Source organism: Sesamum indicum, linkage group LG7, assembly GCF_026168435.1.
Source record: "Sesamum indicum cultivar Baizhima isolate 11 linkage group LG7, ASM2616843v1, whole genome shotgun sequence".
Taxonomy (NCBI): domain Eukaryota; kingdom Viridiplantae; phylum Streptophyta; class Magnoliopsida; order Lamiales; family Pedaliaceae; genus Sesamum; species Sesamum indicum.
Window position 1 is genome coordinate 14,013,779 of NC_142663.1, and position 24,159 is coordinate 14,037,937.

The 24,159-nt window shown below is 35.0% G+C and overlaps 3 protein-coding genes and 1 pseudogene across 11 annotated transcripts; 3 read left to right on the plus strand and 1 right to left on the minus strand.

The window, feature by feature from the left end:
• The first annotated feature begins 1,312 nt into the window (after window positions 1-1,312).
• On the plus strand, window positions 1,313-4,090 carry LOC105179278 ((S)-N-methylcoclaurine 3'-hydroxylase isozyme 1-like; annotated as a pseudogene).
• A 232-nt stretch (window positions 4,091-4,322) lies between these two features.
• Window positions 4,323-7,904, plus strand: LOC105179260 (DNA-directed RNA polymerases II, IV and V subunit 6A). Of its 5 annotated transcripts, none has more exons than XR_016066280.1 (8): window positions 4,323-4,472; window positions 4,630-4,663; window positions 4,776-4,951; window positions 5,030-5,081; window positions 6,737-6,804; window positions 6,890-6,951; window positions 7,173-7,245; window positions 7,308-7,904. XR_016066280.1 is itself a non-coding variant. In XM_088882311.1 (8 exons), the coding sequence occupies exons 1-7, from the start codon at window positions 4,441-4,443 to the stop codon at window positions 7,175-7,177; spliced, it is 429 nt and encodes a 142-aa protein (XP_088738437.1). In that variant the 5' UTR covers window positions 4,323-4,440; the 3' UTR covers window positions 7,178-7,207; window positions 7,308-7,904. The 5 variants fall into 5 exon arrangements, 3 of the variants coding, with proteins under 3 accessions (XP_088738437.1, XP_088738436.1, XP_011101178.1); XR_016066279.1 differs by having other exon boundaries at window positions 7,323-7,904; XM_088882311.1 differs by having other exon boundaries at window positions 7,173-7,207.
• An 829-nt stretch (window positions 7,905-8,733) lies between these two features.
• LOC105179259 (uncharacterized) lies at window positions 8,734-14,129 on the plus strand. 2 transcript variants are annotated; one of them, XM_011102874.3, is made up of 8 exons: window positions 8,734-9,121; window positions 10,381-10,569; window positions 10,651-10,876; window positions 11,531-11,568; window positions 11,643-11,699; window positions 11,818-11,948; window positions 13,342-13,450; window positions 13,732-14,129. In XM_011102874.3, exons 2-8 carry the CDS (start codon window positions 10,429-10,431, stop codon window positions 13,957-13,959), a joined length of 930 nt encoding a protein of 309 aa, XP_011101176.1. In that variant the 5' UTR covers window positions 8,734-9,121; window positions 10,381-10,428; the 3' UTR covers window positions 13,960-14,129. The 2 variants fall into 2 exon arrangements, with proteins under 2 accessions (XP_011101176.1, XP_011101177.1); XM_011102875.3 differs by having other exon boundaries at window positions 8,749-9,121; window positions 13,749-13,931.
• A 433-nt stretch (window positions 14,130-14,562) lies between these two features.
• On the minus strand, window positions 14,563-21,882 carry LOC105179258 (putative transcriptional regulator SLK2). 4 transcript variants are annotated; one of them, XM_020691263.2, is made up of 11 exons: window positions 21,682-21,771; window positions 20,754-21,045; window positions 19,917-20,662; window positions 19,596-19,727; window positions 19,344-19,392; window positions 18,043-18,257; window positions 17,883-17,951; window positions 16,921-17,021; window positions 16,066-16,159; window positions 15,915-15,984; window positions 14,563-15,676 (listed from the first exon to the last, which is right to left on the minus strand). In XM_020691263.2, the coding sequence occupies exons 3-11, from the start codon at window positions 20,517-20,519 to the stop codon at window positions 14,781-14,783; spliced, it is 2,229 nt and encodes a 742-aa protein (XP_020546922.1). In that variant the 5' UTR covers window positions 20,520-20,662; window positions 20,754-21,045; window positions 21,682-21,771; the 3' UTR covers window positions 14,563-14,780. The 4 variants fall into 4 exon arrangements, with proteins under 4 accessions (XP_020546922.1, XP_088738789.1, XP_011101175.1 ...); XM_088882663.1 differs by having other exon boundaries at window positions 19,917-21,045; window positions 21,754-21,882; XM_011102873.3 differs by having other exon boundaries at window positions 19,917-21,045; window positions 21,688-21,779.
• Between the last annotated feature and the right edge of the window lie 2,277 nt (window positions 21,883-24,159).

Below are 24,159 nucleotides of genomic sequence, written 5' to 3' on the forward strand. Positions count from 1 at the left end.
TACTTCGTATTTTTCGAGATAAGATAAAACACATTCAATATTTATTTTTGTGTTTTTACACCTTATCTGTGTGTTTTTCTATTTTTCAACTTTCTATATAAAATATATATATATATATACATAATATAAAACAGACATGATTTGACAATAAACAGTAATTTTTGTCTCCCAAAAGTCAACATTAAACATAAAATATTTATATATAAAAACATATAATTTGGCAATGAACAGTGATTTTTATCTCCCAAATTCCAACATCAAACCTTCACCACTTATTTTAAAATATTTTAAATTTTCTCAAAATACAAATCCAAACATATCATCTATTTTCAACGCACATTCATTTATCTATATTTTTCTCTCTCTATTTCCAAAACACAAAACAAAACAACTAAAATACAAATCCAAACATAATGAAGGTGATCGGGGATCCATATCTGACTCTAGGACCAAACAAACGGTCCATAACGGGAGTTGGGCTCCAAGCCTGCCCATAGACCCGATCGAGGCCCATTCTCTCGCTGCCCATAGAAGTTTGATTTCATTAAAAAAAAAAAAAACAAATTCATTCTATGTTTTAAAGTGAATTAAAAGAATTTTTTAAAAAAAATCTTATCTCTTTATTTAATTTCAATATATTTGTCGATTTAAAAATTTCAATTGCATTGGTATTTTAGTGTAAATATATATTAGATGATATATTAATATTTTAAAAGAATTAAAATAAATACAAATTAAATTAAGAACCTCGTTTTCAAGATAAAAGTTTATTTAGATGAGTATTAATATATGTACTTCCTCAGAAGCCATCGACACTTGAAGCCAAATATTAGCCATACATTTCACGTTGTTCACCCATTTATGATTCTTGATATGACCCATCTCTGCTGTCCATGTCTCAGACATGATGACTAAATTGGATTTTTATTTATTTTAATATATACACATAATGTGTATCATTTTTTTAAAAAAATAAGATATATAATATTATTTTCATATCTATAATTTATATATAATAAATGAAATTAAAAGATATAATAAAATTTGAAATAAAAATTAAATTCAATTTGGGGTTGAATGTTGCCAAATTAGCTAGCTATTTTGAATCTTTACTAAGTATATTTTTAGTAAAACTGAACATCTCCGAAAATTACAGAATTAAAAATAAAAATTTCATAATCAATGAGATAAAAAATACTAAAAAAAATCATAAATTACGATATGAAAAGTGCTATTTACCCCTTGCCAGCAAATATGCATAAAAACCCACATAAGCACAAAGTTTGCATAACTCTTCCATTGCATTCTTGTCAACAAAGATGACACTAGCCTTGCTTGTAATTCTCTTACCTCTTCTTTTTCTTGTCCTAACCAAGCATTTCAAACTTGGAGTAGTGTCATCAAATCTTCCACCAGGTCCTAATCCATGGCAACTTCTATGGACAATGTCCCAATCTAGAAACAAAACCCATGTTGCTTTCCAAACCCTAGCTAGAGCCCATGGCCCTCTCTTCTCTCTAAGGCTTGGATCCCAACTCATAGTTGTGGCATCATCACCAGCCATTGCTATGCAAATTCTCAAAACTCATGACAAGATTTTCTCCGGCAGGTACTTACCATCTCGATGTTTCCAATTCGTTGGAATGGTACAATCATCTCTGACAATGTCCAGACAATGCAACGATACGTGGAAGTTCCTACGTAGTATTGGTCATAACTTCATATTTTCCTCTCAGGCGGTGGGGGCAAAGGAGAAAATGAGGAAAGAGGTGGTGGTGGAAATGATGGAGTATCTGGTCGAGAACGAAGGCAAGGCAGTGAAGCTTGACGACATAGTGAAAGTCACGGTTTCCAACGTTGTAGCTAATGTTCTGGCTTCGACAAGCCTGTTTGACGTAAGAGGAGAGGGAGAAAATGAAGAAAAATTGACGGGTTTAGTGAGGGAAATTGTGGAGTCGGCTGCTAATCTTGGTTTGGCTGATCTGTTTCCGGCGTTGAGAAGGGTGGATTTTTGGAGCAGAAGAAATGGTATGAAAATGCGTGAAAAAATTATGTGCGTGTGGGCAGACATCGTCGAGGAAAGAAGGAAATGCGGAACTAAAGATGTTTCATGTCGAGATTTCTTGGATGTTCTGCTTGAAAATGGCTTTCTCGATGATCAAATCAGCATCCTAATAATGGTTTGAACTATTCTCTTACCCTTTTTTTTCCATTTCTAGTCACTTTTGACATTAGGACGATCGGGTGGGGATGAGGGGGTTTTGTTCGGACCGAGACCAGTCCCGACAAAGATTCCACCCCCTCCGCTTTGCTTTGTTTTTTAATATACAAAACTAAACAAGTTTTTTTTTAAATAAATAATATCATTTTAAATGTATGTAATTTAACATAATTTTGAATCTAAAATAAATTATATAATACAAAGAAAATATTATTATATTCAACTAAATTTTTATTTTTTTTTAAAGTTAGTAGCATTTTAAATTTAGGTACTTTAACATAGTTTTTTTTTTATTTAAAATGATTTCTATACTACAAATAATACATTCAACTGATTTTCTATTTTTTGTATTTCTTCTATAGAGTTGGATTTTATATGCAAAATTGTGTAAGAATTCACATTCAATACCATATTTTGCTTATGACTAGTATTATATTTTTGCTCGGACCCAACTCCGTCAAACTTGAATCAATCACTTGACAAGTGTAATACACTTGTCATGTAATTTATATACAGTTTAAAAAAGTGATCAATCACAGAGCAAATGTAAAATATTTACTCTGTAAATGACGGGCTCGAGTTCTCTAGACAGGTTTCAATTTGTTGGCCCTGAACCCATAAAAAAGTATACCAAACCCAGAGGGGTTGGGGCGCGGCCCCTTCTCTAGTGATTTTGTAGGAAACACTTTATATATGTATGTACTTTTTCAGGTGAAATTGAAGGTCGTATTCAAATCACCTAACTTGAAGATTTCTTTGATCATTTTCTGTTTGCTTTAGAATTTTAAATACGTTAGGATTAAGATGTTTTACATTTTATATTAAAATTTTACATGAAAATAAATACTTTATTGTGGTTTAAATATTTAATGACATTGTGATAAGATATATATTCTTTTAATTGAAGGCTGATATCTCCTTTCTTTTTTCTTTTTTTTTTAATTTCTAGATCATTGTAAGCATAATAAAATTGTAATTTATTAAGTTATGATTTATCTATATAATGATGAGAAGAATAAAAATATTTTTCAATTGAAAATTATATATAATATATGTATATATATACACCCCACACTGTTACCTCATCTACAAGTACAACTTGAACTCAACAATATCAACAATCAATCCATTTGATGCCACATTCAGGAACTCCTGATTGCTGGAACAGACTCAACCATCATAACAATAGTATGGTTGATGGCAGAGCTGATCAAGAACCAAGAAATCTTCCTCAGACTCCGGCAAGAAATCGGACAAGCCATCAAACCAAATTCAACAACATTGGATGAGTCAATCCTGTCCAGATGCGAATATTTCCAGGCCCGTATCAAGGAAAACTGCACATTCCAGGCCCGTTTTTGGTCCCCCATCAGGCCCTGGAAAACTGCAAGGTGAGCAACTACCTAATCCCAAAAGACAGCATCGTCCTGGTGAACGCCTGGGCCATTCACCTGGATCCTAACAACTGGAACAATGCTGCAACCTTCAAACCTGACAGGTTTCTCGGCTCGAAAATTGATTTCTTGGGAAGCTGTTTTGAGTTTATACCTTTCAGCTCGGGACGAAGAACGTGCCCTGGATTTCATATGGGTTTCAGAAATATTTTGCTCGTGGTAGCGTATTTGGTGTTCTATTTTGATTGGAGTCTTCCAGAAGGACAAGACCCCAAGAATCTGGACATGACGGATGAATTTGGTACAACGTTAAAGAGGGAAAAACCATTGTATTTGGTTCCTAGACTTATGGAACAATTTCATGTTGGTTGATGGTATCATTTGCTTTTCGGAGAATGGTTATAGTGGATTTATAGTTGTATTTTTGTATAATAATTAAATTTTTTTATTATAGATGATACCGTATTTTTCTTTTTTTCTTCAAATGTATAAAAATATACGAAGTATATACATGTGTATAAAAATTTCTAATACATGTGATGTCTGATATAAAATATAATATGAATTTGTAATTACAAAAATTAAATCGAAAGGAAAATTTATGAAATATTAATTCTTGAAATATACATTGGGAATGGATCTGTGTTGAGGCCCAAATATAAAGTGAGAACTTGAGAACCTTGTATCTGATCCATCAACGGCCCACATTATAATGGGCTATAATCCAACCCGGCCAACTAGAAACACCTACAAGTTTGAGAATTCCTAGCAGAGCTGCAGAGAGAGCCCTAAACGACACCGAAGCACTGAAAAAAGTTTGCAGCCATGGCGGACGAGGACTATGATATGGACGGAGCGTACGTTGATTCGTCGAGTTTCAGTTTTTTTCTTTTTTTTGGTTTATTGTCCCTTTCTGGGGTTTCTGTCGGGAAATTGAATTGGTTTGGGAACTAGGGTTTTGTCCGGGTTTATCTTTTTTTTTTTTTTTTTTGACGAAAATCGTCATTGTTGTAGGTACGAAGATGAGCCAATGGAGCCTGAGCCTGATGTGAGAATATTATGGTCTTCTTTAGTTTTCTTGTAATTCAACGTATTTTCTTGGGGCAATTTTTCTTCTTCTTCTTTTTCTTTTCCTAAGTTTTTGGTATGGGAGTTGATAGGAAGGTGCGGAGGTGGAAGAAGAGAACAATAACAATGAGGATGGCCCGGATCCTGTTGAGGGAGACGGCGATGAGAAACAGGAGCAGGAACCGATTGAACGGCCCCGGAAAACATCTAAGTACATGACGAAGTACGAGCGTGCGAGGATTTTGGGCACACGGGCTCTGCAGATAAGGTTTTGCATGAGATTTCTAGGTTTTCCATATTGGTAAGTTTGCTTATTTTACATTGATTGGGTTTTTGTGTTCTGCAGCATGAATGCACCAGTAATGGTTGAGTTGGAGGGTGAAACTGACCCGCTTGAGGTAAATTCTTGGGTGATTCTATTTTTCTTTGTTTTTGTTAGCTCTTAGAGTACATTGAAATTGCAATAGTGTACTTTAGTGCTATTATATGCTTGTGAAATTATTACAAAAATATGTTAGGTTCCATGTGATATATAATTTACTTCATAAGTTTTGTGATATCCATGTGGCACTGAGTTGGCTATCCTGATTTCATTCTGTTGCTGTTATGTGAATTTTTATTGCAAGTAACCCAATGTTGCTGCTTGGCTCCTGATAAATTAAATCTCCAAAGTCATCAAACAATTAACTTTAAGTCACTATTTGATGATTCACATCTAAGTAACCCAACATTGCTTCTGTATTCTGCTCTTTAAGTCACAAGAGGATGTTGTGTTAACTAGTTTACGTGTGGCATTGTCATGTATAGGGGTGGCAAATGTGCGGGTTGTGTTGGGGTCGGGTCGGGTCGGGTCTAAGTGAGTTGGTTTCAATATGTGTTGGGTTGAAAATGGGTTTGGATTTATGCATTGAAAATGGGTTGAGTTGCAAATGGGTCGGGTTGGGTCGATGTTACCCATTTTTTTATATTTAATATTTACAAAATTTAAAATTTTAGATAATAATAATAAGATGACAATATTTTAATATAACTTGTAATATACTATAATATGATTAAATTTGTATCACATTGTTTATGGAAAGTAATTAGGTTACATTAAAGATTCATTTGTTAAATATAAAACGAAAAGCTTGTGAAGTATTAAAAAACACCTCATTTTTCAAAATAAATCATGATTGAGTAGTTGTGCAATCAATTTCTCCATGATTCTTTCTAAAATTGAATTGTGAATTTTCAATTGCAATAATGAAAGCACATGTTAGTTCATAATAAATTATTATTAGATATTGATATTTGGTGTATTCTTTGAATTTATAATATAATTGAATATTGTCAGTTTATTAAAAAAAAAATTAAATGGTCACATATGAATTGCAAGTTTTGACTATTTTATAAAATTCTTCACTTTCCTTTAATTTGTTTCTGATTAATTTAAAAATTAATAATTTACTAATTAGACTTTGAAATTTTTGTTTCTCATAAAAATGTGAAAAGTTAGAAATGTAAAAGTAGTTAGTAATATATAGTATAATTAAATCAATTCTAATGAACTTAAGACCCATCCAACCCATATACATCACCAATCCACTTAAAATCCATAACCAACCCATATGGAACCCATCACCAACCCATATACATCACCAATCCACTTAAAATCCATAACCAATCCATATGGAGCCCATCACCAACCCATGATCAACTTATGATTATAATTTATACTAATATCTTTCATCAATTCTATTATGTTACTAAAATTACTTTTGGTAAACTAATAGAAAATTAAACATGAAGAACACATTTAGGACCCATAATCAATTTAAATTATTTAAACAAAATCATATTAAACCCATATTAAAAAATTTTAAACCCAACCCAAAATGGGTTGGAACCATGGGTTTCCACCCATATTGCCACCCCTAGTCATGTAAGTTTTTGTGCAACTACGGCTAATGTTGTTCTCTTGAACCTTGGATACTGATGGAGAATGCTCTATCTGCGTATTTCTCTTTCTTAAAGCCATAGATTTAGTTTTTTTTTATATATATATTTTTAGATTGCAATGAAGGAGCTGAGAGAGCGAAAAATACCCTTCACTATTCGTCGTTACCTCCCTGATGGAAGGTAAGAGTCTCTGGGATTGCTGGAAAATGCCATAATTTCTTTCTCTTAGTTATTGACTGAATGTTCTTACCGGTATAATCTGCAGCTACGAAGATTGGGGAGTGGATGAATTGATTGTGGAGGACTCCTGGAAAAGACAAGTTGGAGGTGACTAAATTGTTTTACCTTCTTGCTGGAGCGGTTCAGAATCATTTTCGTTTTGTAAAGTGTTTGATAATGCATTTATATTGAAATATTGAAGTACCATGTACAAGACTTGTAGTTATATTAAACTAGAGGAATGCTGATGTAGTTGAATCTTGCTTTTGCTTTGGAAGTCATTGTTATTGACTCCCTGGTGATAATGCATCTTCCACTTGCCATTTCAGATTAGCTGGTATCCAGGCTTGACAATTTGACAAATGTATGTGCTAGCTACTTATTTTCTGGGCTTTGCTTTAGGTAAACATTGGTGTTGCACTGTTATTTGTTTGCAAGGTGTGTATAACTTCTAAGCACTACAGTTTTGGTTAATGGAGATGTGGAAAATTCTTGCGTGGCTCCTGGAACTGCGGGTCCAAGGCCTTCACTCATCGATATGGGACAACAGGATGACTCCATCCCACTACCCGACATTACAAGGGGTCCCCTATTTAGGGTGACTGATAATCGAAGAGTTGAGCGTTGTGGGACCCCTTAAGGTCAGATCAATGGAGCTCGATAGGCTAAGGGTTAATTACATTTCTGAGATGTCACATGAATTCTTGGCCCACGGGAGGGGATGCTTGTGTCTAACTGGTGAAATCGTTCAAATCATCTGGCTCCTATAAATTAGCGCAGTGTTGTCTGAAGTGCACGCTATACTGGAAATTGTTTATAGTTATGTGTTCAGAAGCTCTAATTGTTTCGGATGTTGCACTCAATCAAGAATGTGGAAGATGGTTGACAATTTTCTCGTTTGACTTCTGAGTTTTTTCGCCTTGCAGATTGGCCCATAATATCATGTAAGAGTAGAGGTACGGAAAGAATAATTAGTGACTGAAATGCTTAGTTGGCAAGTAAAAGTGTATGATCCATTATTTGTATTGTCCTAACATATATTTCAGTTCCTATTATGAAGAGATTCCCACTTTTAATTGTATAATAATCTGAAGCCATTCTGATTCTGCCAAGATTTTTAAACTATAAATAAATAAAGCAAACCTCTCTAATTCTAAAATTGAAGAAAAAAATTAAGTTTTACCAATTCCCTAGACATTTATTATTCTTGTAAATGATAATGAATTTATTGTTAGTTAAGTAATTATTACTTCTTTTAAAAATAGTAAAGAAATTAAAACAGACAACGAAAAAAAAAAAAAAACAGAGAGAGAGGAAGAAAACACGCTAAGTAAACACTTCACACTTCACAGGCTATGGAAGATCCTTTATGGAAGAGCTAATAACAAGGAATCCTAATATTTTGCAAGAAAAAAAATTGCAATTTCTGAAAAATTCTCAGTGATATTGGCTGATTTAGGAGTGAAAAATAAATGGGATTACTCAATACTAGATTGAAATTAATGGATAAAAGTTTGTTTGAAATTATTGTTAAATTTAATAAATCAATTTTAAAAAATAAAATTGCTCAATAAGTTTTCAAGATTGGCTCCAGCACAATTCAATTAGTACAAAATTTTAAAAATATACTAAAAATTATCAAATAATTTGAATTCAATTCAGGTTTGATTTAATTAGAACTCATTTAAATTTAATTAGATTAATAACTAAATTAAGTACAAATTTCTAAACCTAATAATAATCTAGATTAATTTTTAAAAATAACGTGTCTGATTCATTCGAGTCATTTTCAAACTTAGTCCGATCTGATATAATGCTCATCATGTATGTGTAAGAGTTATGACAAAACCCAGGTTACAGATAATGTAGATCACCTGAAATTTACCAATTCCCCGTACTCAGCTAAAGTATCAGCTGCTATTTTTCGTTCCTCTGCAATGACAGATGATGTTTGCACTAAGAAAATGAGCAAAAAGGAAGATGCAACTGAGATATGTCAGAATTCTTTATTACTAACAAGAAGATTAGATGCCATAAGCTGGTTTAGTTCAATCACCCACATATTTTTTTCCAAAGGAAAAGGTGAAGTGGGACCCTGGTTTCCCCTTGCTCACATATAAAAATGTCGTTTTCTTGTTCGGTTTTGCCTTGTACCTTTCTTTTTCGCTTACCCTTTTGAGTGAGAGACTGAGTGAGTTCATAGAGGAGACTTTGCAGCGATAAAGAAAGAGCGGGGAGGGGAAAATCAAGAATCCCATTTCACCAACTTCACTCAAATGTAAAAAAACTGAATTATTTTTCTACTATTATTTTCAATTCTGTCTTATTTCAAGAACCCTTTTTTCTTGGATGTTTTGTGCAAGTTCTGGTGAATACGTAGTCTGTATTGCTACTTAGTTGCCCATGTAGAAGAATGATAGTTTTATCTATTTTGATCTATAGAATATGTGGGCAAGATCTTGGGTTTTTTTTTTCTTTTTTTGCTGCATGTAGTCCTTCAAATTCTCTTTTCTGTTTCACGATTGCTCCATTATGTGTGTTGGTTTATGAGCTGTCAAGTCAATCTTACATGGGAAGGACTTAATTCTGTTCTAGGATAGAGTTAATTAATGGCTTAGGGGATTGGATATTGTCTATGTGTGGTGTTATGATTTGTGAATTTTAGTCACTATAATGACATTTTTATTTTTATTTTTTTGTTGTCAGATTAGATTTATGTATTCTGATTATGAAGTGTCAAAGTCAGCGGAAAGCCAGTTTATTTGAATTTTTCATGGGAAGAAAGTTTCTGGGACTCTGCTTGTTGTCTACATAGATGTTTCTTGTTTCTTTAAATGTAGTCTTTGGTCAATTTGTTGTATTTCTTCCATGAAATTTTTCGAGTATAAGCGAAAATGTTCTTTAGTATGACACCATTAGTCACCGAGTTTGTATCTTTAACCTTATTGCTTAATTTAATGTTGACAGAAGACTTTCATAATCAATAAGAAGTTGCACAAATTGATGCATGAGAAAGTTTTGTTTATAAGGTTGATTGCTCATACTTGCAATATAGATAACAACACAATTACATCGTTTACCATTCTGCCTAGGGGATGATTAATCTTTGGTGTTTAGTGCTCAAGGTTGGTCTATTACCGTTTCTCCTTAACATGATTAATTTGCATGTGTAAAGGAGTAAGAGATGCTTCTAGCTTGATTATCATGAGTCCTTTTCTTTTTTTGCATTATTATGAGTCCTTGAAGCATCTGCTTACCGAAGTCTTCTTACTGTAAAAGGGGTTAGTGAACCCCTAAATTGTGAAAAGAGAGAACAATTTGTCATTCCCTTCAAAATTCATTTCCTCATATGATATATTACTTGCATTCACATTAATCTCTGGATAACTAGGTGAAAGAGCTTCAATTTATAAGATTAATGTTGTTGGCATCTTCTTTCTGAAACTGATTTGTTTTTCTTTTTTATTTTTTGAGATAATTTTTAAATTGCTTTTGTAATAACTTTTATCTATTGTTTCTCTCCACTTATGTCCAAAGAGAGATAGATTTGGGCACGTGAAGAATTGATTCAAAAGATATCTGGTGATGTCTGAAGCACCAATGATGAATAACCAGATCTACAACCATTATTTGACTGGCATGACACCAGCTGAAATTGCTGAACATCTTCAGGATATTTGCCCTGAATTTGGTGATTTGAATCCTGAAGAAGTTCTTCTCATGCAGGTAAACTGAATTTACTAACACTACTTTCTTTACTCACTTTTCTCTATGAAACTCATTGATAGTATTCTTGTCAAATAACAGGAAAGTGCCTTTCAATATATCCAGAAGAATAAGCAGAACATGCATATGACCTCTGGCTATGGGGAAACTAGCAACAGTAATTTAGTTATGGCACATGACAACGAGTCATCACATGGCTCAAGTGTTGAACACCAACTGGCTCTGGATGAAGCCTTAGCAAGAGCTTTGGAGTTAGGTGACGACTTCAACAGTTTATATGTTCATGAGCATGGCAACGATGCAGCTGGTAAATAATTTCCTTCTCCAAGTGTTTGATCTTATTTCATAAGAAGTTTCTGTTCAAATTAAGAAATCTACTGTAAGAAATTCATTTTCCATTTACTATCATATTTTTTTCTCCAATATGTAATTTTGATGTTTGAGTTTTTTTCTTCTACAATGATTTATTGTATGGGGTTGAAATAAGTGTCTGATTGTTCCATATTGTAGTCCGTCGATTAGTACAAATATTCCTTCTTGTTATTCAGTTTGTAATTGCTGTGTCATTTCAAGTGTGATAACTTGTAAGAAACATAATTTTTATGGTTTACATATGTTGGTATCGAAAACAACTAGCAAACAGAATCTCTTTATAAAAATTATCTCCGTTCTAAAATTAAATGAAGGTAAAAAAGAAAATATATAATGTGGCATAAGACACTCAGTAGAATTCCTGATTAATTAGTTATACTGATACCTGATGTCGTTATGCCATTGTTCTTGACGCCACGATCAAGTAAAATGTTAACAAAGTGGAAATTGTTAACATGAAAAGATATATGCTAACAAATAACTGGATTTACATTTAACTCAGTTCCACATTCTCTTGTTTTTTTGACCTGTATGATATTCTGTGTAGTTCTTATATGAAGAAGTGACTTCAATTTGATTTGATCTACAGAAAACACAGGATCTGCTTCGACAGAATCTCCTATCCGGGTACTTGCCTACTCTGTGTTGTAAATCATGAGGTTAAGGGTCATAGTCTACATTTGTTATGTTCCTCTATGCAGGGTGAAAGTCAAAACATAAGGCAAGATGAAATTGATCCTGATAATATGACTTACGAGGTTCGTTGTCTGACTTGTGTTGTTGTATTTTAATCTTCATCTGCAACCTTGAAATTCTTAGTTCGCTATTATAAATAATGACAATCATGGTGCTCCTTAAATTTGTTCTGATTTTTAGGAATTGCAATTACTTGGAGAATCTGTTGGTAGTGAAAGCAGAGGACTTCCAGCAGACCTCATCTCAAGATTACCGACATTCAAATACAAATCTGGGTTGTTCTCAAAGAAAAAGAAAAAAGAAAAAGAAGAGTACGGCTTCTCCACCCTAAGATCTGCGTGGGTGTAAATTCGTTGCTAGATAAACTGCTCCCATTGTCAATACTGGCAAAATATGTTAAACTATATTGTATGTGTGCGTACATGTGCTTTCTTTTTCTTTTTTCCCCTGTAGGGTGGGGGATTGCATATATCCAAAAGCGACCAATAGAAGTATTACAAGAAATGTATACATGAATTACACACATTCACATCATCTAAGTGAAGCCATAGAAACAAGAGTTAGAATCTAGTCATAGGTATACTAGGATCGGTCATTATAGCCCCCTGGTTAATCTCTTTTAACTAAAGAATTTGCTTCCAAGTACGTCCCAGAGCACTCACCGACGAATGACCGTGTTCCATCTCAGCCTTGCCAATTCAACCACTGTTTCAGAAGATTGAACCTATGCGCTGTCATCTTCTAGCTGGTGATCCACTATTCTTTTTTGGACACTGCTTTTGTCACAAGAAAACCTAAATCATCCTTTTTTAAGCGAAAATTACCTTTGCTCTTGTTCTTTCTTGGTACGGATGCTTTTCTGCTCTCCTTCGTTGCTGCAAGCGTGAAAGTTTTGTTTCTGAATGCGCCTGATTCGAAGCCAATGTGTCGGGCTGATTTGAAAGTTCAATCTTTCACTCTTCCACACCATTCTACAATGATAAAACATAACCCAGGTTCCTTAAGATTGCTGCACTTCTGTGACATATTACATAGTTGGAACCACAAATTTCAGCTGCTATGTAAAGAGAAATAGCTGACATATGCAACTCCCGGATGCTATTTCATTGTACTATGTATATGCATGTATATAAACTAAATCTTATCCACGAATTCCTCTATATTGATGATCAGGTAAGTTGTTAAAGCATTATGAAATTGCGAGATGTTGCATTGGATTTGACCAGGAGGACTGAGAAACAACCATCTTACTTTGAAAGAGGGAATTTTTGGCATGTGCAAGATGCAATAATGATTTGTACGTTAAGAATCGGAAATATGATATAGCCTGGCTATTATGGGATAGCATTTATGCACATTGACACTGATTTCTAGCATTTGCATTGGACCACTACTCAGTGCAACCTTATTCTAAATGTTCTTTGAAGTGGTCAAACTTTAGTTGTATTTGTACCATAGTTGTACTATACAATGCTTTGTTTACCCTCAGAAGGGGCCGCAGACCTGCATATCTGCAGTACTTAAGAACTTGAAAATGCTATCTTTTTTACTGTGCTAGTTAACAGTTTTCTTTTCTACTTTTTCTTCTGCCTTTTGCTAGAGTTTGAGAGTCCACCTGGGCTGCTGGTATTTAAAATCATGGACTACTGATCTTCCATCAACTAATAGGTGTATGAGTTTTGCTTGTTTATATCCATTTTTTAGGTGTGTGATATGCTGTGCCGAATATAAGCATGGAGCCAAGCTGACTGCTCTGCCTTGTGCGCATCAGTATCATTCCCACTGCATTAATCCTTGGCTACAACTCAACAAGGCAAGTTCTGTCTTATTATCCAGGATTCTCGATTCCTCTCTTAATTTAGCTGTATAAGCACCAGTAATCTAATGAGTAGCACTAGCTAAATCTTCGCTATGAAATAAATGCCTCTTTTGCCACTTAGAAAACTTGATGAAACTCATAAGTAATCAAAAGGTAAATTACCAGTACTGAAGAAAGAACTGACAAGAATGAAACTCAGGACCTGCACACTTTTTATCATAGAGTAATGTGTAACATGTCTTCTTCATATTAGTGTAATGTCTCTGTTGGCTCAGTTCATTCTTTCCCGCAGCAATGTCCCATTTGTCAAAAAGAGGTGCAAGACGAGTAGTACATCAAATCTCAGAGGACATCTGACGTTTTTGCTACAAGCCCATCTGGTTTCGAGAGCACCAATTCACATCTGCATTTGTCGAGTTTTCAAAGCTGAAAACTTCTATTGTAAAGAACTTGATTATCTGCTCGCACGCGTACAAGTGGTTTCTGGACTTTTCTCATTGTGAGAAGCAATATGTTACATATAGCAACTAGATAACACTCTTTGTTAAAATATTTGACGTGGACCTTCTCCAGTTTGGAGTTTGTTGTAAATCCAGTTTGGTCTCTGCAATGGGTCCTCTAGAATGTAACTATTTCTCTCTTCGCATAAGGGAATAAATAACCTTATTCTTGATTTTCCTTGTCACCTACATATGTCTGGTCCATTCTCAACACATGAATGTTATCCCATATATAGGCGATTATGTTTGATAAGTGGATTAGCTTTATGAAAACCAAAGTATTTGATAACTTTGGGGGTAAATCAGAAGTTGAACTATGGATAGTTCATTCATTTGGGAAATTAAGAGTAGACATCCTGTGAGGTGAATAAGTGGAAACTTGATGTTAGGAACAAGAATTCTCTCTTTGCTTTCATCTTTACTTAACATTTTTGTCCCTCTCAAAACATTACTGTTAATGTACGGAGACTTTCATCTTTATAACTATTATCTAAAACCTGTGTAGAGCTAAACTGTATTCTTCGAAATGGGACGCATGGAACACCTGTAGTATAGTGTATATAGTCACAGGAGGAAATAGCAGTACTAATACCAAAAAATACAAAATGATTTGGAATTTTGTCACTAGATTACACTTCCAGGAAGCTTTAGCTGTGGAAAACCCACAAGTTAAATAAACAAACATGAATTATCTTAGTGAACATCACAAGGAACCCCAACAATTCATGACAGAACAAAACAAGGTAAGCGAAACATACTGTACAAAGACATGCTACCTTCAGGTTTTTCCAGTCATAACACTACAATGGAACACACTATGTTAGTCATGACTTCCAACTGAAGTTCATGTTGTCATCGAGATCACTGTTAAAGAACCCATTATCAATAAACTCGTTGGCAATATCTGGAACCATCTCATCTGATAAATGAAGACTTTGTGGCAAATCTGATGATCTTTGGCCGAAGCCAATATGAGCTGAAGACTCACTATTTGAAGAAGCACCTTTAAAACTGTTGCTTCTGCTAGGTGGCTGTCCATGAATATTTCCTTGCCCATGCCCAGTTGCAGTGGGTGCTGGAGAGTTCCTAAAGCCAAGCCCACCTGTTGATATGTTGCCACTGGGATTTTGTGCAGAAAGGGCCTGCTGCGGAACTGTTGAGCCATTGTTCTTTCTACTCATGTCGTGCAGGTATTGCTGGATCATTTGCTGTTCTATTGCTCGACTGCCTTGGACTGGCAGAGATTGACCCTGCTGTAGTATGCTACTCCCGCTTGGTGAGGGCAGATGTAATTGTTGCTGTTGTGGAATTTGACAACTAGAAAAGCCACTGCCTGGTGGATTCTGCAATGTTCCTGACAAATTACCTGAAGACCCTGGAGGGGCTGTCGTGAGGCCATGGCTGGTAGTACTGAAAGGAGAAGCCGACTCGTGTTGATTTGAGTTATTGGTTGAGTTCATTGAATTCTGTCTCATCAGCAAATTTTGATAGTTAGTCAATGCAAGAGCAGCCTGTGCTGAGCCACTCAAAGCTCCTCGGGCACCCACATGCTGGTTATTGTTCATTTGGCTATTGAGACCTGGATGCACTGCCATCAGCTTGTTGAGTGCGGTGCGATCAGTTGGCAGACCCTGAACACCTCCAATCTGATCCACTTCTTGCAACTTTTGCATCTCAACTTTAGGTGCAGTGGGATATCGAGGAAAGTTTTTCAAGCCCTCTGCATATTGAAATATCATTAAACTGCATTGATGATTATGACACGGCTTGTAGAAATGATTGTGTGTTAAACATGTAAATAGGTGGACTGTATTTTTCATGACATAAACAGAATGGGCCCCACCAATATATAATAGAGGAATGTATTTAAAGAACCAATATGCAAATATCCACAAAATGCTTCACCAATAGAAATCATATTCTTTGGAACAAAAACACTGGGGGTACAAGCTAATTACCAATAGGGCCTTTTTTTTGCTCTTTGCAGAAATCCATCAAGTCTTTCATGCTATTAACGACGTCAGCTATCTGTTAACAGAAGACCAACACAGTAAACCACATGAAAACAAGATGGTAAGCATTAAAAGGTTTGTCATGATGACGACATGCCTGTAGACATCGCACGTATCTTTTGGAAAAGCCAAGATCATTTAGGGACTGCAACTCCAAACTCCTTGCAAGCTGACGCCCAGCTGTCACAACCCTGCATAGAAAGACATCAAATTAATGGAATGGTACATTAAATAAAGGTCCCTCGAGTAAAACCAGCATATCAAGAAATAAAAAATAAGCATATCAAGTAAACTGGACCCAACTTCTGAATTATCAACTTCAGAATGATACACCTCTTTTTGGAAAGGAAGGGGGGTCAAGCAGGAGAGTTTCGCGCACGCACATAAGTTCAAAAAGTTGGTCGACCATAGCATATCATGTAGCAGAAATATCAACTAGACGCTTCACACACTCTAGAACATGCACGCCATCTCACTATAAACTAGAGAGGGAATAATAAGCCAAAGGAGAAGCAAGTATTAGAATTTTAAGCCTCAGCTAAATATTATCTATCACAGGCAATTTCTACATCTCAAATATTATTTCAAAAATTGTTGGCACTGGAACAAATAAATCACAAAACAATACCAAGTCTTCCCTCTGGATACTTACAGCAGGTGCCACTCACTTGCATATTTAACTTCTGTATAGCAAAAAGGCAAGTAAATGACTCAGCTAGAGGCCTCAAAGGGAAGCTCCTGAGCATTCTTTGAAGAATTGGAGTCTGGCCAAACATTCCATACATTATAACATATTACACCTCTAATCCCTTTTCACCAATCATATAATCAATTACAAATTGTCCTCATATCTTCTGTAATTGGTATGATCAACCAAAATAGATGCTAAAGTGATGATTCCTCGGTGCACCAACAGCAAACGTATTGTGCATCCAGAAAATATCTCACTTACATAACACTGTTTGCCTGTAAATCTGGCTGAGAAACACCATCTGTTCCGCTTTCAGATACTGTGCTCTGACATTTTTGTGCAACCTGCAGTAATTGATTCACCTGCAGCAAAGGTCTGCACTATTAGCTGCATAACCCAAATCAAACTGCTTACTTATGTGCACTTGTCTTTCTATAAGTTCACCTACATTCTGTTCTAACCATATAACTAAATTTTTAGAGTTCTGTTTTCTGTTCCAGTGAACTGTAGTACCAAACCAAATATGAAATTTGTTTAGATATATATGTATATATATCCATACAAATTTTTTGGTAGTTCATTTATCATATGTAATATGTTGGATTTGATTTCGGATATTTTGGGCATAAATTGTAATGATGTAAAAGATTTATAAGTAGATGATTTATGTATCGGAATTGTTGATATTTAGGATTTGATTCCACGTGTTGGAATCGTAAATGATTTATTTGTCTTCACAAGTTTTTACCTATACATGTTTTTTATCAGATAAATTTGGAATTTTGACATTACTGGAATTTTTCTTTTAATTTGACATTTCAGTTTCCAATCCTACTGAACCAAATTCTTTTGGTAATTTAACGAACCAAACCGAGAAATTCAGATCGTTTCACTACCGTATTACCCAACACACACCCCTAAATATAGGCTAGCACGAGGGAATTAATTTCCACAACTGCAGGGTTGAGTAGAACATAGAGATTATGACTGCACAAGGAGATGAACACATAAATATTGTAGATTATTCAAATTCAAGCAAAAACCCCGGGTGAAAAAAGGATGCACAATGGTGATCAGTTAGAATATCAGAGCCATTCAGACTATCAGAGAACTAAATTTAAATGCAGATTAGAATAGTACAGCATCATTAAAATCATAGATTTCTTATATTGGCGGAAAAAATTGATTTAAGAGCTCAACCCATCCAGTGAAGAGGCCTCTACCTGTGGTGCAACCAATCTACGAGGAAGAAGTTCTTCATGACGCCGAGCACAAAATTCCCAAGACAATATCTGAAGAAGTATAGAGATGCAAGTGTCAAAACACCAATATAAATAAGTATAAGCATCAGTTCATTCATGTGAACTAGTATTCGCAGTTTACCTTTAACTCAGGGGTGAAAAAGATGCGAAGGTGACCCTCACGCACGACACGAAGTTGCTCATACACACTTTCTTGGACTGCCTTAGCATACTCGAGCATCATCATTCCTGAAGGGAATCTATATTCACGAGGCAAGTCCAGAAAAAGAAGCTCGTCTATTACCCCACTGCCAAATTTGATTTCATTAAGTCTAGGAAGTACTTCAAAAGTTGCCTCTGTCAAAATCGACAAAAAGGTAAAATTTCAGAGCAGACAAGTAGATGCAAGTGTTATTCTGAGGGATGAAAAACAGACAAATTATAAAAAAATTAGGATTGACGTCAATTGCAAAGTTAGTTAATCACAAACTATTCTGAATTTCCCCAAAGAAGGCTCGAGTTCAGATGGATTTAAAAAGATAACTGGCAAAGAACACATTGCTCGAGCAATATGTCTTCAGACTTCAGAACATCTAAAACTCATCTAAAATTAGCTCATTTCAAAAAGGAAAATGCAGGCACAATATCACACACCAATAACAAATTCAAGTGAAAGCTTATTTTACTCATCTACTTTTGATTGGTTCATACTCTCCATTCAAGAATATTGGATAGCCAAAGGCAAGGGCATTTTCAGAGCCAACCCTTGTATGAGAACATGCTGCATAACTAGTGTAAATGTCAGTACAATAAAATATGAAAAGAAGAATTCTGAGAGTCTGCACCCCTGCCCCCCAATATAATAAAAAAAATACAATTAATAACTGGCAAAGAAAAAAATACACGAGCAGGCGAATATATGTTGACAAACATAAGGAACAAATAAAGAAACTTCTACTTATACAGATTTTGCTTTGTCACAACATTGAAAGGGAAACAGAAATATAGTAAAATCAAGCCCAAACATAGTAACTCAACCAGAGATTTTATAGAATTCCCCAAGCAAATTATACCAAAGAAACTAATGGTCAATCTCTAGGATTCTACATATTCTTCAAAGAGAGAAAAATTACTCTTCAGAATACCCTAGACCATGAGTGGTGATCATAAATGTCCCCTTGTTAGAAATACAACCATAGAAGAGGAATTGTGGATGTCACATATTGATAAGCATTAATAAGATTTACTATTCAACTCAATCGGAAAACAAAAAGTCACCCATTCAGCAGGCATGTATTCACAAGATTGCATCTGAAAGGCTTCCACAAAAATCATGCTTACAAGGTCACCAAATACCACAGAATTTCTTTTATAGAGACCACTGAATATTAATTGAAAAGCAATATTAATTTAGGCAGAATTTTAGGTTTGTGAGAAACGCACCAAATCCCCTTCCAGACTTTGATCCACAAATGTCACATTGCCATGCATCCTGCAGAACAAGACAAACCAATTACACTCATCCTCTTGAAGTCTCCAACCTAAGGGAGCAGGAATAGGCCAAAAACAATTAATTTAATAGAAACAAAATGTGTGTTCATGGAAAAGTATCGAGCACAATTAACCAAGTGCTTCTTTACAAGCCAAATAATCAAGTAGACCTTTAAGTATTCAACAAAATAACACGACAATTACCATTGCTGCCTGTGGGAAGACACCAAGTGAATGATGTCCAACATTATCATACATGGATAGACACCACCTCGTCTTCGCGCGTGGAGAGTAATACTCGGCCACAAATTTTCTCCAATAGGCAATAGTATTTTCCTAACAGGACCAAGTACATGATCCATCATGACAGGGTACTTGAAGAAGTTTAGACACAAGTTAAGAACTAGGGAAATAGAAGGAAAGAAAAATGCTTCTATGAACCAAATATGAGCTGTATGATCCATTTGGAGAGAGAACGGATGGGGGAGAGGGGTTACTCACATGCAAATTAATTAAATTACTTACAGCAGGCCGTTGTCTCTGGTGAAACAAGTATTGCATCAATCGACGTGAGCATACACCACCATCACAAGGTCGCTTTATGCCTGCAGGTGGCATTCCCTGTAGTTGTAGCTGTTGTCTTAACTGCAACTGCTGCTGCTGCTGTTGCTGTAATAACTGAACTTGCTGAATTGGCGACATAGCCTGTAGAAGCTGTTGCTCTTGCTGTCTTAGTCTCTGTTGCTGGATCAGGGCTTGCAACTGAGGATTAGAATTCTGTAAGTGCATGGAATCTTGTCTCTGCAGTAGCTGTTGCAAAACCTGCTGTTGTACAATATCTTCCTGCTTGACATCCAATCGGGGTCTCTTTTGTAGCTGAGACATACTAGTTGGGTCCTGGATGAAAGAATTGGGAACCCTTGGACCACCAGGGAGTTGGACCTGCGCCATTCGAGGCAAAGATGTGGCACTAGAAGCTCCCTGATGCTGCTGATTTTGCTGGCCTTTTTGTGAAACTGGGTCCTGATTGGAGCTTTGCTGCACTACAGATGATCCATCCATGACAGAAGAGCCAGAAATGCTAATATTATTAGATGAGAATGACATGGGCGATGCAGGCAAGCGCATATAAGATTCTGTATTAATACTAGCACTTCTCTGAAGATGGGGACCTCCTGAAAGTCCTGAGTTGGCATCAGTTACCAAAGAACTTGCCCCAACACTTGGTCCCGAGCTTGCCACACTGTTTAACACTGTGTTGCTGACATCCCCTGAAACTGGACCAATGTCAGAACGTGCATGTCCAGGTAATGAATTTGATGAGTTCCCAAAATTTGAACTCAATTGAGAATTTCCTGCAACCTGGGATTGCCCATCTCCTTGGAAAAATATTCCTGAACTCGAAGATGATTGTGTCATGCCTCCAGCAACTCGTGAAGGTAGCATTCAGGGCAGGCGGCTGGAGTCCAATTGGCTATCCAGTGCCTTGTACTCAACTATCAGGCTAACTTAAAGAAGACAAGAATTATGCCAGCTAAACTCAGAAACTCAATGTCATCTGTATGCCTTTGATCTGAGTGCCGCATGTCCTAATCATCACATACAGCTAATTTTTTCACCATCACCTGCTTGCCTAACCCAGTAGTCCACTCCACTGCCAAGCACAATAAAAGAAAAATATCAGCAATTAACAAAACAGAGCAAATAAACTACCATGTATGGCACGCCAGTAAAAACCCCAACAGCAAGTTAAAAATTACAAAGAGTTAATAAGACGGAAAAAATCACTTAGAAATCCAACAAAATATCCCTAATTATCAAAACCCTAATTCGCAACCACTAGGATTCAACTCAAATTCAATAAAACACACATCTTTAGCCATTAGGAGAGCTAGAAGCAAGAAAAGATACAAATAATCAAACAATCAACTAATGCACACCACTATCCAAAGTCCAAATGAAACCCCCAAGTCGCAGCCTACAAACATCAAACTAAAAAACAAAACAAGTCCCAAAAACGATCGTAATAAACTCACTTCAATTACATAAATTCCCTCGCTTAAGGGTAATCCGCAGCTAAAATTCTTAATTACGCTCTAATCAACTTCATCTTAAACCCCAAACACCATAACCAAAGATCGAAACCGTACAATTAGCACCACCACCGAGGGGCAACAAAAAGTAGAACTGTGTACTTGAAAATTTCTCTAGAAACAGCAACCCACAAAATTTTACTTCCAACTACAGATAATTAAGCTGAATGAACGAAAAACCAAAGAGATTAACATACGCTAACCCGGAGATGGAGAAGAGTAAACCGCAAAGAATTTGACAGAGTCGAAAAGGAGAGGATGCCCAGTACCTGATCGGTGTTCATATAGCTAGCGGGAAGCCGAAGGGGGGGGAAGTGATCGGCTGTAGCCGGTTGAGGAATTTGGCTCACCGGTTACAGACGGTGATGGTATAGACACGTGGCAACGATTAATTGGATTGTAGAGTCGGTGGAAAATCTTGCAGGTGAACTTTAACGACGTCGTGGATTGCCGTAAACGTGGCGAGAGACTATTGGGTATCGGGTTAAACCAGTAGGTTTTGATGGGAAGAGGTTGTAATTAATTGGGATTAGAATGTTATCTAACAATAATATGTTTCTTTTGTTATAATTATATATTTTTTAAATTAATTATCTTCTAACAAATATTCGTACACGACGTTTCATCGTATGAGGTATTTATTATATATTCATTTATTCAAAAGAATGTATTTGTATTTTCTAAATAAAAATAATATTTTTATTATTACAATAAATTTTAAAAAAGTTCGTTGTAAATAATATAAATTATTATTTCTTTATTTTAAAAAAATGTTGAACTAGAAGGATTTAAACCCAAAAAAGTGGGCCTAAGCCTAATTAATCTCCTAATGGGGTTTAGATCCAACCCACCAAAGACATGACTGCTGATTTAATGGCTCTTTTGGGCCCACAAGGGTGCAACTCATATGCCCAACTTAAGTGGGCCTAATCCATGGGGGCCCGGACCAATAAGTTCGGGCTACATTCTTAGTGGAGGCCCATTTTTCCATTTTCTTTACAGTATTTTGAACTCCTAGAGAAGTAAATGGATCTGGGTTGGACCCGAGCTCAGGCTCGGGCTGTTTGGACGGGTTATAAAGTCTTAATTGGATCCAATTTTTTATTATTATAAATTCTTTTAAGATTTGATATAATTATAATTTTTATTTATTATATAAGAAATTATAAATATTTTTATAATAATTGATGAAACTATGTAATTTTTGGGTGGACGTTTAGAATTATCAATATTGTCCTTATTGTATTTTTAAAAAAAAAATTAGACACGATGGATGAAAAAAATTTAAAAATTATAAAAAATTATCCACTTAGTCCGAATAAAATTTAAAAAAATCAAAAAATATGTAAGATGATAATTATTGTCCACAAAAGTTTTTTGATCGGCTCAACACAAAAAATAAATGAAAATTCGAAGAAGACTAACCGATTCAATTAGTTGTTAAATGATAGTTAAAATCATATGAGTATTGATAATTTTAAAAATAATGAGAAGTATTAATAATTATATCATATTTCAGAGATGTGTTTGTAATTTACTGACAATAAAGACATTATTATTTAGTCCAAAAACTAAGAACAAAAAGGGGTGGTTTTGGGGTCGAATGAAGAGGTACAATATCAACTGAGACATAAAAGTCGTGCTTTCGATTGTCAAGGAAAAGGTCTTAAAGTGATTCTAATGTGTTATTCCACCACTGTCGGTGGTGAGATGAGAGTGTCGGTGCAATGGAATGTTCGAATTGCTTTCTTTTTTTTATATTTTAAATTATTTTTCACAAAATAATACTTCATTCAAAAATGTGCTTCTTTAGTATGTACCTTCGGTTTTTAGTATTGTACATCCATTTTTAGAAATTAAGATCGTATTTCAATAATATTATACTATTTTTTAAATTAATTATGAGAGAGAGAATCTACGTGACAGTCCTCCTTAAGCCTCTTCATGGGAGTTCTTTTTATTTTTTATTTTTTTCTTTTTTGATGATTTGACTCCTCGATTTATGATATTATCATTTAGCTGGCTTTTAAGCAAAAATAAATAAAACTCTCAAAATAACTTTTAATATTACAAAAATATTCTATACCCAATTCCAAAAATTAAGACCGTGTTTGGAAAAAATTTACGTGCAATCTTCATTATTTTTGCTAGTAGATATTAGATGGGGATAATTAATTGTAAGAGCATAGAATCTGACACACGTACATTTATTTATTGTGAATATGATTTGGTGCTAAAGTGGCGGAAGTCACAAAATCGGGGTTCCGAGGCTGGCCCAGAAAATATTTTTTTGGCATACATATTTTTGTCGGGAGAAAAATTATAACTTTGCAATATTTTAGAGGTATTTTAATATAAGTAATTTATTTGTGATCTTTTCTTGTAATTTATGAAAAAAAAATATCTTATTAAAATCCATACTTGAGTGGTTATAGATATAGGGGTATTCTCCAAATTAACAATATAGTAAACCTATATGTTGAATTTGAATTTTTTTCTTACTTAATGTACAAATTTGATAATTTGTCAATCAATTTAATAACCCTATTTGGTGCCAATCATGAAATAGCAAACTTAGGCATGCATAAGGTAATCATGACCAAATTTGAGATTATGAAATCGAGTATCACTGAGCGTTTGGATATCTGTTTCATATATGAATTATTATATTAATA